We start from the raw sequence: 14,195 nt of genomic DNA on the forward strand, positions 1-14,195 counted from the left end.
TGCTGGCTGAAGACGTTTTTGAAGATTTCTCCACGATAGATCTTCTCTTGTTGGAGTTTCCTGCTGCTGGCATGCTCCTTGGGCCTGGGCGTCCCCATTCTGGACCTTTTTAGATGCTTTTCTCAACTTTCTTCGCGACATAATGCTTGTCTAAGGCCATATTCCTGGATGCCTCTCTCTTGGCTCCTGTCCGGTGCTGTGCACACGGAATTCTGAGATGGCTATGGGCTGAAATCCTCAGTGGATGATTTCATGGCAGTTTGGTTGCTGATTGCTGGACAACTTTGCTTGAACTCGACTCTTTTTGGTGCTGAAGGTACTCAGGGACAGCCTCCTCCAGGCAGAGTTTGCTAGCTGCTGGTCGACCATCTTTTGAGGCTGTTTCGAGCTCAAACAGGCTCCATTTGTGGCTGTACTCTTTTCTTCTTCTGGTGTGTGCATCTGCTACTCTTGCGCCTCCTTCAGTGTGCTTGCATCCTAAATATGCACAATCATAGAATCTGAAATACTGATAGACAGCCAGTACATAAGTTTTAGAAGGTTGGTTGCCCTGCCATTGGCCCGGAAGAGGATTGGGGCACTGGTTGTGATACTCTCTTCCTGGGGGAGCAGTGGCAAGCCTTGGACTCAGTGATGGCCTTGATTTGTGTGGATGCATTTCTTGGTATGATGTTGGGTCATTCCGCTTGTGATATGCTTGGCTACTAAAGGGAACCAAGAGGATAGCACTATTGGTCACTTGCACAACCACTGGTGGCATTGTATTGGGTTGCACCTGCAGGTGAGTTCAGGAAGGGAGTCCCTTGTAATTGAACTAGCTAGTGAATAACTAAATACCGCAAGGGGTGCCAAGTGTTGAGGCCAACAGGTGTCACTGTGTATGCTTATTGAGTAGGGGCATTCTAGCCTCCCTTGTTTCTGTGATTCAGTGATGCTATGCTGTGGAATTGTATGCTGTAAGTATTATGTTTGGGCAGTGGCAATGGAACATGGTGGTTGTATTTTGGTGTTGTGAGAAAGGAGAGTAAGATATAGTGCCCTTTGTCAGTCAAAGGCCGGTTACGGTTCTAACTTGTACTTCAGGGAGCTACCTGACTTGCTCCAATGGCAAGGAAAACAATGGACCAGAGTGTGTTTTCTCTCTGTGTACCAACAAGCATTTCCAATGCATGCTGTGGTTGGAATGTTTGTCTAGTTTGAGAGTGAAAGCCAGACATACAGAGGGGGAGGCCTCTGTGAGAAGCGCAGCGGAAATGAACGGAAGAGAGAGAGAGATAGCACACCTCACACACACACACTCAGAAGGAGGGAAAGGAGAGAGGGACTCGGGAGGCACAAGAGAACTGCAAGTGATCTCTGGTGAAAACCCCGCTACATCTGGGGGAAAACCACAGAGACAACAGGCTGCTTGAGAGCTCAGAACATACAGCTCAACAACCAAGTGGAAGGGAGCACAAGGGAGTGGATGAACTGCTCCACTACCTTGCTCCACAATTGCAAGACTGGGTTGGCTCTGCTCCTCTGCCAGGCCCTGGAATGAGTTGATCTGCTGCTCCACAAGATGAGAAATGAGGGGAGAGGGGAGGCACATATATAGCCCAGGCCCCAGCCCCCCCCTAGTCGGCCAGCATAAGGGGGCACCGACCAGCAGCTCATGAGGGGCCGACCCCACTGCTGTAACTGGGCCGACCCACCTCTAGGGCTGCCCACAGCCCTATAAGAGGGGCGGGTACCAGCCCTACAGCTCCCCCCACCAGGGCCGACTAGTAAGGGGCATAGGGCCGGCCCCCTCTGCTCTATATATGGGGCTGGCAGTCAGCCCTCTGCAGATCTGGGAGCCGCCTCCCTCTGCCCAAGCACGTGAGCAGCCTGCACAAAAGGGTGCCTCCATGGCCAGGTACTATGCATGAGCATGGGCCAACACGAGGTGACTACCTATCCTCACGGGGGACGGGCACACCCACAACACAGGCCCTCACTCATCTACCCTAACCTCTCACTGGCCGGGCACACCCACAAGCAAGCCCCTCTCTCTCTAAGGTGACATCAGGAGATGTTGACCTCCAACAACCTTAGGGCAGAGGCATTCGGAGCCATATGCATGCCTTCTGAAGATATTAGTGTCTCAAACTCTACGGAGATTGAGAGATTGACAAATGCAGGTGACAAAGAGAATTCTCAAGAGGAATCATTGGCACATTGCTGAATAGGGAATAGGAGGAACTACAAGTTACCTTGGCTGGCTCAAGATTCAGACCTGAATGGAGCTCAATGAGAGCTTGGTTCCATAGGCAACTGCTTCTGAGCTTCTAGAATGGGATCAATTGAATGGCGAGCTATGTGGAGCAGTCACAAGGTTCTCACTCTACAGGTAGTTCGCCAATGCGGCTGGAAGATGATCCTATTAAACAGACCCAGGATGCTTGGTCCTTTGCAGGGTCTGGTTTTTCCTAGTTTCTGACAGAATGATGTTAGAAAATAGAGGTACTGATTAACACAAGTGGACGAATTTTCTAACTCTGATCACTCACAAATGATATGCGCGAGTGCGCGCGCATGCGCGTGCACACACACGCTGAGCAACCACTCAGATAATTGAGAAAATGTAGAGAAATAATGCAGATAAATAGTCGTCCACAACCGTTGGAAACAGTGCTCACGTGAGCAGCAATCTTCCAGCCTATGCTAGGCTAACACTTGAACAAAACCTGAACCAAGACTGAGACCTCTCTCTCTCTCTCTCTCTCTCTCTCTCTCTCTCTCTCTCGGCTTCTGTTGAAATGTACAATCATGAGTAGTGCATCGATGTGTAGAAGGGAGAGGGCAAATAGGACCTCACCGAAGGATGACACGCGTGGCAAGCAGTGCAAGGGCATAATCCCATGGGTTGCCCAAATACCAAGGTACATTAGCCTTGGACAGAGAGGACCTCCAATACCCCGGATCCTTTTAAGGGGATGGGGACTCTTGGTGTGGCTAGGTGGCTGACGGTTGAGGCACACTCAGTACATGGCTCCACCACTCAATTTGCCACATGCCAAAATTCTTGACATGGTATCAGAGCATACCTCGGATTGTGGGTGGGGAGTTAATGAAGACTCTGCCACATGGTAACGGATTCCACGCCTAGTAAGACATTTCCAAGAAAAAAAAAGTCACATAGTGGCAAAGTCGACGACTAATCCAAGAGCCAATGCATGCAATGCAGATGGAGCCAGCTCACAAGCAATGAAGAGCTGTGAAAAACGGACTGCAGCATAAATCGCACGCAGTATAGAGCCCAAACAGTCGCTATAGAGAACTGGACAGACTGGCAGATAAAGCCAGACAGCAGAAGCAGCTTCTGTAGGATAACTCAAGAGAGAAGAACTGACCTCTACTTAAAAGAAGGATGTTTAACTGCCCCCCTCCACCTGCTACTGGCCGACCCAACAGTCTGTGGAGCAGACTAGACAAACTGCAGAACCCGACCATCCAACCAATGGCCGACCAGGTGGCTGATCTAGCGTCCGGTTAACCCAATCAGACTGCCGACTAGCAGTCTGCCTGCTACCGAGCAGAATAGTCACCCCTAGACCTGATATGGTCTGGGTGTACCTGGCCTATAAATAGGCCCTACTGTTGCGCTGGCCACAGCAGCCTCTCCACCCTTCACCTACCTGAGTCTACCCAGATCCTCTACACCCTAGTCCTCCTCCTTTGAGTCTACCCGGGTCTCCTACACCTAGTCCTCCTCATATGGGGGCTCACAGGTGGGGCAGCGACCATTTCCAACAATCTCTCAACGACCCTATACCCATGCACGTACGAGGTGTTCCAAGTAGTCTCTAACAAGAGACTTCATGAACTCTGTCCATTATCATTTTGTACAGGAGCTGATCATTGATAAGATTGTGAAGCTGATGTATTGCCTGATTTTCAACCGCCTCTCACATCCTTGGTCTTGCGTTCCATTCCCATCGTTACCTTCCAAAGTTTCCGAGCCACAGGTGGCTCCGGAGCTTGACCTTCCAGATGGAATAATTGTACAAGAAACAAAACTGCCTGCGCCTACCCTGAATCAGAGTCATGTTTGAACTTGGAGGCTACTCCAGCCTAGTCCTCCTCATATGGGGGCTCACAGGTGGAGCAGTGACCTCTCCTAACAGATGACTAGATGAAACTGTTGGTGCTTGGGTATCTTGAAGACTCTGGACTGTTTGTGACTTGGACCAGAGATTGTACCAGTGTTCTAGACTAGATCCAGTTGTTCATGTACGATGCGGAGAACTTGGAGATACTAGAGGTGTGGGTTCTTGGACATAATGATAACGACATCTTCAACATGTTCCTCAAAGCTTTTACCATGGAGCTGAAGGAGTTTCTATCCGACAGGACATTGGACCATGGAGTGTCATTGAGATGGGGTGTTGGGATACAAGGGTAAATACCCCACTTGTTAGCCCCCAAATGAGGAGTGCAGGGCAGCAAGGTGGCTGCCAGATGGCCAGCAGAGTACTATCCTTCTTTGGTTAACATTAGGCAGCCACATGGGCCAGAGATTGTACATGTGTTCTAGACTGGATCTCGCTGTTTGTTTATGATGCGGTGGAGGGAGATGCTGGAGGTCCGGGTTCTCGGATATGATGACGATGACATCTTCAACATGTTCCTCAAAACTTTTGCATGTGAGCTGAAGGAGTTTCTCTCTGACAAGGTGGGCATTAAAAAACAGAGTTTCATTGAGACGAGGTGTTAGGATATAACGGTCAATACTGCCCCCAAATGTGGCTGTCATAGAGCAGCTGAGTCCTTCTTTGGTTAAAATTAGGGCATCCACATGGACCACCAAATCCACCTAAGGTGGTTGTCCTGCAGCCCTGGATTAGGGCTGACAGGAAGCCCCTCTTTAGGGCTGGCTGCAGGGCTGAGAGATGCCCCATTGGCCAATCTACTGGGCAGAGGAGCTGCATAAACCACCTGTATGCATTCAAGGCAGCAGACACTACCCTGGTCGGGAGTCTCACAGACTGCAGTCGGCAGTCTGTGGAGGGGAATCGCAAGAGTGCCAGGGCCCTGTTCTGTGAAGCTAGCAGACTGGCTGGGTCGGCCAGACTGGGGGGCCCCTAGAGCCCCCTTGCGGGGTGCATTCCTCAGTTCGGAGTTGCAGCAAACTTGAGTGAGTATTGGGCTCCACATGGTAATACCTACATGCTGTAGGAGAATACGTGTGTGTGCAGGAGTAGTAGCATGCAAATTTCACCCTAGAGCAAGCTACTGAAGCCTACAACAGGCACACGGTGATCCAAGAGGGGTTCTACAGCAAAGGGTTTAGCAAGCAGAGCTTGTAGTGGTCCCATTCCTCAGTGGATGTTTGCTGAAGGTGTTGGAACAGATTTGATAGGTTTTGTAATTTGATTGGATATTTATATAACCTTTCTTTTGGCAGTACCTCTGTGTGTAATCTTCCACACTGGAAGGCAGATTGCCAAGTCCAAGCCGACAAGCACCACAAAGATGTGGAATTCAAGAAAGGACAATAGGGTGTACCGCAGGATCATTAATAGGAGACTCAAACACATAGGCAAGAAGTACCCAAAGTTCTCTCACTGCAGTCCTAGACCTTTCTCATCATCTAGTTTATCAATCATGTGTCTGTTGTCCAAGAAATGGACCATGCATGTCATGGCTCAAGCCTTATGTGGGTCCAGCACTCACAGCCATTCCAGATGTGGAGCAGCCCAAGATTGTGGACGAGTCAGAGGTGGTTGAGCCTGAACAAATATTGCTTCACAGGGTGCAAGTAACTGCAGCGCTTGTATGCAGTCAAAATCAAGCATCAGGCTCTCACATAGGACCTCAAAGAGGATTTTTCGAATAATTCTCACCTTCTTGTCACATACAAGTTCCAGCGTCAGCAGAAGGGGATGTCATGAGATGCGACATGGCCAGGGGGCAGCCATAAAAGAACAGTGAGCAGCTCCAACTGACAGATCTGGCTCTTTAGACCACAGCATCGGCCTGTTCCAGATCAGCCAAATCTGCAGCCTATTAAAGCCCCCCCCCCCCCTTCCAAAATCCCCCAATACGAGCATCTCCAGTCTCAGCGTAGCTTCAGCGCTTGCAGCAGCCTCTACAGCTGCTCTTGACTTGGGGAGTAGGAGAGAGGAGCTTCTCCGATCTACCGTACAAAGGCCCTGCCTTCATCATTGTTAACAGCCCAGAGGCTATTCTTTCTATAATAATACGACAGCCCACACAGTCACATGCATAGAAGCACCTGTGTTTCTCTCTCTGTATTCAGCATACCCTTCCGCTCCAGTCAGCAGTTGACAGGCTAGTGCCAGTAACGAGTCCCACTTCATCATGGGGGCTGACCTTTGCACCCACCCTTCATTGTCTACAGCACATACACTCACATGCATACAAATTCTCTCTCTTCATTCAGCGTTCGCTTCTGCTGCAGTCAGTACTTGACAGACTAGTGAGAGTTTAGTTAGCTTCCATGCCTCCTATTCAGCGTGGGGGCTGACCTCTCTCTTATAAAATGCCATGTTCTACCCACCCTCATGATCCGAAATTAGACCTGTGACGATTTCATACCAAGCTTATTCTATCACATGTTCTCAACTAGGCAACGACAATAGAGAAGATGCATAATCTTGTACTACAACTACGAGAAGAAAATGTTAAGCTGGGGCATAAGACACTAAACAGTTGCAAAATAAAGCAAGTCGTCCTTTCCTATATGTCCAAGACAGAAAACATCGTGGTTTACAAGATATGAAAACAAGTGCCTAGTTCTTTATAAGCTATTGACAGTTCGGTTAAATTTGAAGGCCCTAAAAATGTCCCTCCAGAAAGGGCTCATCACCAATTTCAACTGTGAAGAGATGATATAAATGAAAGATGCATCAGAACACGTGCTCGTAAGAAATGTAAGCACGCACTTACTTCAGCCATTCACTAAACTACGTAGGCTTCTCGTACGTATTTTGGTCACGAAAGTCCTGAACCCTTTTTTGAATCATGTCAACTACATGGGGTTGCACGAAAAGATGGGTATCATCTAAAACGTAAATGATGAATTTCTGGGCGTTTGGCATTGATTCGTTCAAGCTGATGACAAACTGCGCCATGGGGATGTCACTGCATCAAAGAAATCAGAGACTATACGCTTAGTTAAGTGACGATGATAATCTTTATATACGTTGGTTGATGCTGAAAGAGAGAATAACAGAGAAAACAGACTGATCCCATAAATTTTGCTTCAACAAAAGTGGTAAGCTCCTCACCACTCTATGTAGACGCCTTTGATTGCATTCACCATCGTTGAGCAATGTCTGGCAAGGGAGTGATCGGAGTTTAACTTTTGTATTTGCCCTGTGGGTTTTGACTACGTTGAATGTTTATTAGCCCAATGTTTATTAGCAGAGGGTTCGGAGTTTAACTTTGTATTTGCCTTGTGGGTGTTGTTCTAATTTTGACTATGTTTAATGTTTATTAGCACTGGCTCCTTACAGGTAGTGCTATGTCCTCTGAGTCCATAACTAGAGAAGCATATCCATTTTGAGTCCCACAACAATTGCTCTTTTGTCAACCGACTCTGACAATTCCCTCCAACTAGCTCGAGGAGGGTTCTAGGTAGGAAACCTTTGAGTCCAACTAGTCCCATCAACTGGCTCGACTGGTGGCCCATCTCCTGGTCACGAAAACCCCCGGCTAGTAGGGGTATCTTCACGCTTACTTCCCTGGTTTTTGGCAACTCCTTTAGTTTCGGTCATGCCAGCTAGGGGCATTGTGTCCCGCGGAGCTTGCGCAACTAATCAAGTATATTTCGACCCTCTTGGTCGACGTGGGACTCTGTAATATAATGGAGGATTGAAACTCCTTTTGTGATTTTTCGCATGTAATTTTTTTTTAAAATAATTAAGTTGTGTGTTTCAATACCATATATGGAGATCATTATACCAAAATTAGCTTTAAAAAATACTTTGCTTTCTCTTTGCAATCAAAAGCACTTGCTATACTACTATACAAGGAGACAGTGCCCACAACACTCTTGGATGCTTTGTTGCTTTAGCAATTCCTCCTAGATAGTGGAGAAATGGATTCTCCTACCCCCCCCCCCCCCTCAGCCACCCATGGCTAATGACGACTATGAGAAATCCATGACAAGATGTGGCTACGGTGTTGAGGTTGTGAGCGACCTGGGGGGCCATTTTGTCCATGATGTGATGTCCAAAATGACCAAGTGCCACATGACCGTTCACCAAATCTCCACTGTCTACTACGCACATGCCAATGGACAGATAGAGTCTAGCAACAAGACCATGACTACACTTGAAGAAAGTCATGAGCAACAACCGCACCAATGGGGACCAGAAGCTCTATTTCACCTTATGAGCATATAAGACAATATACAAGGTCACCACCAAACTTACCCCCTCAAAATGGTATATGGGGTGGAAGCAGTAGCTCGCATGTACCTTGTACCAAGTCTCTGTATCACTGCGAGAGTGATTGAGCCTATAAGAGACTTTAACACATAGGATGGACTAGCTTCAATGGCTTGGCTCTATGGCATCCTGGCTATTCGAATGTTGTATAGTACCATCAAAAGAAATGGGTGGACCGACACACCAAGATCTACGTGCTCAAGGAGAGAGACACCATGCTCCTTTTTTGGTCCAAGCAAGGCCTTTACCATGGTAAAATGAAACTCTTGAGGGCTAGGCCATATTGGCTTATTAAGAGGTATTATGATGGACGTATTATTATCATTAAGAGGTGTCATAATGGAATGGTTTAATTGGGCACACTACAAGGCAAGCAGTTCAAGAAGCTAGTTAATGGCTATAAGCTTAGGCCCTACTTTTATCTGATGCAACCGTACTCATTTCCCAATGAGCTAAATGAGTCAGTCGCCGCCATCAATGTCATCTTAACACGTGGAAATTATTTGGCTAGATGCCGAGTCACCATTCTCAGACACCTAATCTTATCATTCCATGACCTTTACTATAGATCATATGGGGCAAGGTTCCAAGATAGCTATCTTTATCATGCATGCATCCAGACGCTACTTTTAGAGCCTCCCCCCTTATGTCGATAGCATCTACTCCTTTATAGTCATTTGCTTTGACAATAATCTTCATTCTTCTGCTCCTCCTTTGTGCCTTGCCACTCTCTCCCACTTTATCCTGCTTCCCTACTATCATCATGCTCACTCTTATAGTAGTACTCTTTTCCCTTAGCAGTACTTTGTAGCACTCCCATAGTCTTGCCGTGGAGAAGTACGATCTCCTCTCCAACCTTCAACATCGCTCATGCCCATGTCCATGAGTGGTTGACGTCTACGTGCCTTATCAAAGCGGTGCAACTACCTTGGAAAACCACACCCACTCACCCTGAGGCCAATAGCATCATCGCCCAATTGGTGCAAAGTGATGTTGTCAGGGTCAAGAGTGAAGAATACACACTGAGCGATTGGTAGCTTAATAGCTATGATTGCCCATGGATAGGCACAAGAAGGTGCCACAATCTCTCCCTTCCAAGATGGAGATGATGTTTGGTGCCACCAATAAGTTTGAGGGCTGGAAAAAGACTACCTAGTACATCCCAGAAAGCTTGACAACCCCATCAATATCCTTGATTTCATTCCTTTTTTGAGATCATTTGGCTCTAGAACAAGTTTGTATATAATTGGGTGGCAATGGTAGATTATGTCCCCAGCAGGTCGAGGCTAGGAAACCCATGGGTTGATCTCTACAATGAAATCAAGAAGGAGGTCAACTGATAGTAGGATGCAAGCAATGGTAATGTGTGCTCTTGGATTGGCTCTCTCTTTTCCTTTCTCTTCCCTTACTAGTGGGGGGCATAGAAGGAACCCTAGGATATGTAGCTTGTCATTCGTGAAACCCTGCTAGATGCCCCTAGGTAGCACCCCAGCTTCCCACCCTACTAGACGAGGACCTCATGCAAGTCCAAGAAGTTGGAAAAGGGACAATGCTCAAAAAAAATGTTGGATGTCAAAAGATTAGAAGACACAGAATCGGAGGAGTCCAAATATTATGCGCCTAGATGATTATTATTAGAGGATGCCCCAGGGTTGGATCTTTGTCTTTCTCTCTCCCACGCACTCAATCTTCTCCAATATATAAGTTGACCTAGCACCCCAGATTACTGCGGGCTCTCTCTTATCTTTGGCCGATGTGGCTGGCATATTGGATGCCATATCTGCTCCAATCGTAGCCCCTTTGTCAACTGCCCAATCATCAACTTTTATGTCAAGTACACTGTTGTTAGCAAAAGTTCCCTCTACCCCAAAATCCTTCTCAATTGCCTCACCCTTAGTTCCCTCTCTATAGGTGGCATGCACTACCTAACAATTACCTAATAGGTGGTGTGCACTACCTAACAACTACCTCCACCGACCAATGAAGCTTCCTTCAGTTCCTCTCTCTTTGACACGATGAAATGCAATCAGCCGACACAAGCAAGGGTGTCCAAGTGCGAGTGTTCCAAGTCAAAGGTTGTGAGTCTAAGCTTGCATTAACTATCATGATGAGCCAACCTATCAACAGCAACCCCCTCGAGCATTTCGGTGTAGATGCTCGCCCAGTCAGATTTATAAGTTGCCCAATAGTGTGTCCAATAATTGGGACATTACATCCAGTGCAACAAGGCAAAGGTCCTCCAACAAGAAAATAAGGTCCTACACACCTGACTATAAGTTAAGCCTGATGCTCAGTGGAAAAATAGGCTGAATTGGAGCAATGGATACTCTAGCTATAATTGGAGGCGGCATCCCTCCAGGATGCTCATCAATAGACTACCAATGCATAATTACTTTACCACTTTGGTGTGATTGAGCGCTAACAGGTGGCCCACTCAGAGCAAGGCCACACTCTTAGAGGTGCAGGACTAGAGCTTACTAGCCCAAATGAGGATAGCATCCCCAAGTGCTTGCCAATGCCATGAATAGTGAGTTGACAAAAAAATGGTGGTAGTACCTAGAGGAGTTGACTTGAATCCTAGTGCCTAGCTACAAGATGCTAGCCATCCTACCTCAAGGTGATCACGGCCATGGATGTGAGCAGCTTGCCTACCATGCTAACTCCCTAGCAGGCACTAGCTCTGCAACCACAGAATGAGATAGTACTTTGGGCAAAGGTGCTGACCAATAAACAATGGGTCAATCCCTAACAACTATGCTGGATGTGCCTTGCCAGATTGGTAAGGATCCAATAATAGGGGAGGAGACCTGACTTGATGCCCTGGCATTTGTGGTCGACTTAGTATAAAGCTCGACCAACAGATGAAGCTAGCCATCCTCCACTACAAAGAGGAGGTTGAGGAGTGGAAGTAGGTAGAGGAAGAGTTGTAGGCACAGATCACAACCCTCGAATATAAGAACACCCCAATGAAGGGCAAGTCCAAGCCTCATTATGGCATGGATGCCGATCCGTAGGAGTCTCCGCCCTCCTCCCAAAAGTTGTTAATGACCCTGCCTTTGACTAGATTAGCTCCTATATGCTTGTGCCCGTCGTGTTGGGATCAAAACAATGCCACCATACAAAAGTGCCTGTAGCTCATCGAGGAGAAATGCAAGCTACACATTGAGGTGGAATACCTCTGTGTCAACACTCAAGAGCTCTAGCACGCATGTAATGCTATTTAGTGCCAAGTTATCGAGATGTAATGCAAGACAATCTTCTAATGGCACATTCTTGAAGATGCCTACCTTGGCATTCAATGCCTTGCACAATTGGTTGTGCAAGTTGGCATTCCACAACTCTGTGGTACATTAAGTTATCCAGGTTGGTCTAGACTAATGCCCACACCTTGGTTGCCCTGCCTTAGCTTATGCCTTTGCCCCACCAATCATTCTTTGCATTGCCTAGGTTTTTGTTATTGTTGCAAACCAGGATGAGGATGGGAAAGAAGTCATGGATGGATGAAGATTTTCATTGATGGAGGGAATTGCAAATCCCCCTCCAATGTTCAATCCAGTCCATCTTGCCTTTAAGGCAAGATCAGTCCATAGATGATGGTCTGCATAGCCATAGTTAGGGAGATTTCTGAGCACACCTCTAGCGGTAGGATATTCCCTTGTGTTGCAATCTAGTTTGATTGGCTACACAGGGGCTTGAGGCAGTCCCAAGGGGCACCTACTAGGCTGAATTCTCCCTACACTTGGGAAAGCTTCCTGGTGAACCTACCAGGATGGTAGGTTCAATCCAATCCATCTTGCCTTCAAGGCAAGATCGGTCCACAGATGATGGTCTGCATAGCCATAGTTAGGGAGCTTTCTGAGCACACTTGTAGTAGTAGGATATTCCCTTATGTTGCAATCTAGTTTGGTTGGATACACGGGGGCTTGAGGTAGTCCCAAGTGGCACCTACTAGGATGAATTCTCCCTACACCTGGGAAAGCTTCTTGGTGAACCTACCAACATCGTGCTGAGTCCTCTTTTAGCATCGTGGGACTTCAGCATCATTCGAGTCAATTTTGACTCTTTCTAAGCATTGTTCGAGTCATTTGAATTATCTAATCTAGAAATCTACCTAAATAGATGTAAATATTTTCTTTTGATGTTGTTGTAGCTCCACTCTGACTTCTCCCAGGACCAGGAGGTTCTCGGATGAGTCATCCATTCCCTTGGAGGTGCCAAAGTTTACTCATTTGGCCCATTTGTCTCCCATCGGCCCCCAACTTGGTAACACCGAGGTCTCTGACCTCATCCAGAGTTGTCAAAGTTGGAGCCATGTCTATCAGGCCTTTATGGCTCGGTGACTAATCATTTAAGCAGTTAAATACAGCTATACCCAGGGTAGCTATGCATCAAACGTTTTTTAATGTCTCCTTGTAGTGACATCCCAGATCGTAGATGACTAGCAGGAAGATGGATTTACAGGGCATCATGCCCCATTTTAAAGGTTACCAGTTAGTGTGAATGAGAAGTCTTCTTGCTCACTTGGATCTTCGTGTTGACTAGTATACTCCATGGGGACATTGAGCATAGTATTCCTTTATCAAACTCTAGTAGTTCATCCTTGTTTTGACTATCATTTCCATTTATTTCTATTTAGTTCTATTCATACTTTTAGCTTTGTCTTTGAGTTATATGAGTATTCTGAACCGACCTGTTGTAAAGTTTCATCTCGTCTCGTTGTTGCATTTCTAATTCGGGACTCTGTGTTGTGCACAAATGCTCATATTGATACATTCTATTAACATAGCATTATCCCTCTAACAAGGAGATCCTAAAAGATCTCTTAAACTCTTTGACACAACATTTTGTATTTGGCAGAGACCAATTTGATGAAGCTAAACTAGTCTAGGTTCCCATGGCTTTGATAGACAATGAATTTGAATGGTATCTTAAACTTCTTTTAGAGGAAAGAGCCTCCTAGGATCTCCTTTGTAGTCGATGCGGCAAAAGATTTCAAACAAAATGATTACAAGATGATTTGGCCCTACAAGTCAGGGAATATTAAGTAGGAAAGAAAAGAGAATGTGGGAATATATCTAGGGAGAATGAGGCAGTCGATAGCCAAATGTGATCCCTGTCTTGATGGATGAACATCTTAACCTCCCATGCTTACATACCCGATAATAAAAAATGTGTCGTGCCCAAATTGTATGTGCAACCGCACCACAAATGAGTGCCCAAGCCTGAGGAGTAGACTCTATCCAAAAGGGGCCTAATCACTAAGGATATGGTGCTAGATTTTGCAAACTCATGTGATGGTGTGAAGTGAGTGTGAGAATCAGAGGGAGAGAATATAGCGGGAAATGAATAATAAACAATGATGTAATATCTATTTGTATCCCACTCCCCAACAATATCAACAAGTGCTCATCCTAGTGAATAGGCAACCAAACTTGTGCCTAATCTATGAATGTCAAGGCTCAACCCTCACTACAAGGACACAAGTGTCTCCACTAAAAAGGAATCCTAATCCTCCACTATTAGCCCTCATGTCAAGATAACATGGGCCAGGGTCGAAGTGGTCATCGAGTGCCGACTTACTTGGAAGCAATGGAATGTTCTGAACCAAGCACCATTTTGCAGTAGTTAAGGTGCAAGAGATTGTGGTAGCTCCACCAATCACAAGTAGCGACATGATGCACCGAGCACTACTGCTCTTAGAAGGTAGTTTTCCTTAGTTAGAAGAGATGCGGTTGTAACAAGGAGTAGAGAAGAGAA

At 46.5% G+C, this 14,195-nt stretch overlaps 1 protein-coding gene across 1 annotated transcript; it reads right to left on the reverse strand.

Moving 5' to 3' along the window:
* Positions 1–6,720: 6,720 nt before the first annotated feature.
* Positions 6,721–7,406, reverse strand: LOC147898370 (general transcription and DNA repair factor IIH subunit TFB5-like). The gene is made up of 2 exons (XM_087379827.1): positions 7,275–7,406; positions 6,721–7,128 (listed from the first exon to the last, which is right to left on the reverse strand). The coding sequence occupies exons 1-2, from the start codon at positions 7,307–7,309 to the stop codon at positions 6,951–6,953; spliced, it is 213 nt and encodes a 70-aa protein (XP_087235953.1). The 5' UTR covers positions 7,310–7,406; the 3' UTR covers positions 6,721–6,950.
* Between the last annotated feature and the right edge of the window lie 6,789 nt (positions 7,407–14,195).

The sequence above is a fragment of the Dipteris shenzhenensis genome, chromosome 9, assembly GCF_047967505.1.
Source record: "Dipteris shenzhenensis isolate YYH24624 ecotype China chromosome 9, Dip_SZ_1.0, whole genome shotgun sequence".
NCBI lineage: Eukaryota > Viridiplantae > Streptophyta > Polypodiopsida > Gleicheniales > Dipteridaceae > Dipteris > Dipteris shenzhenensis.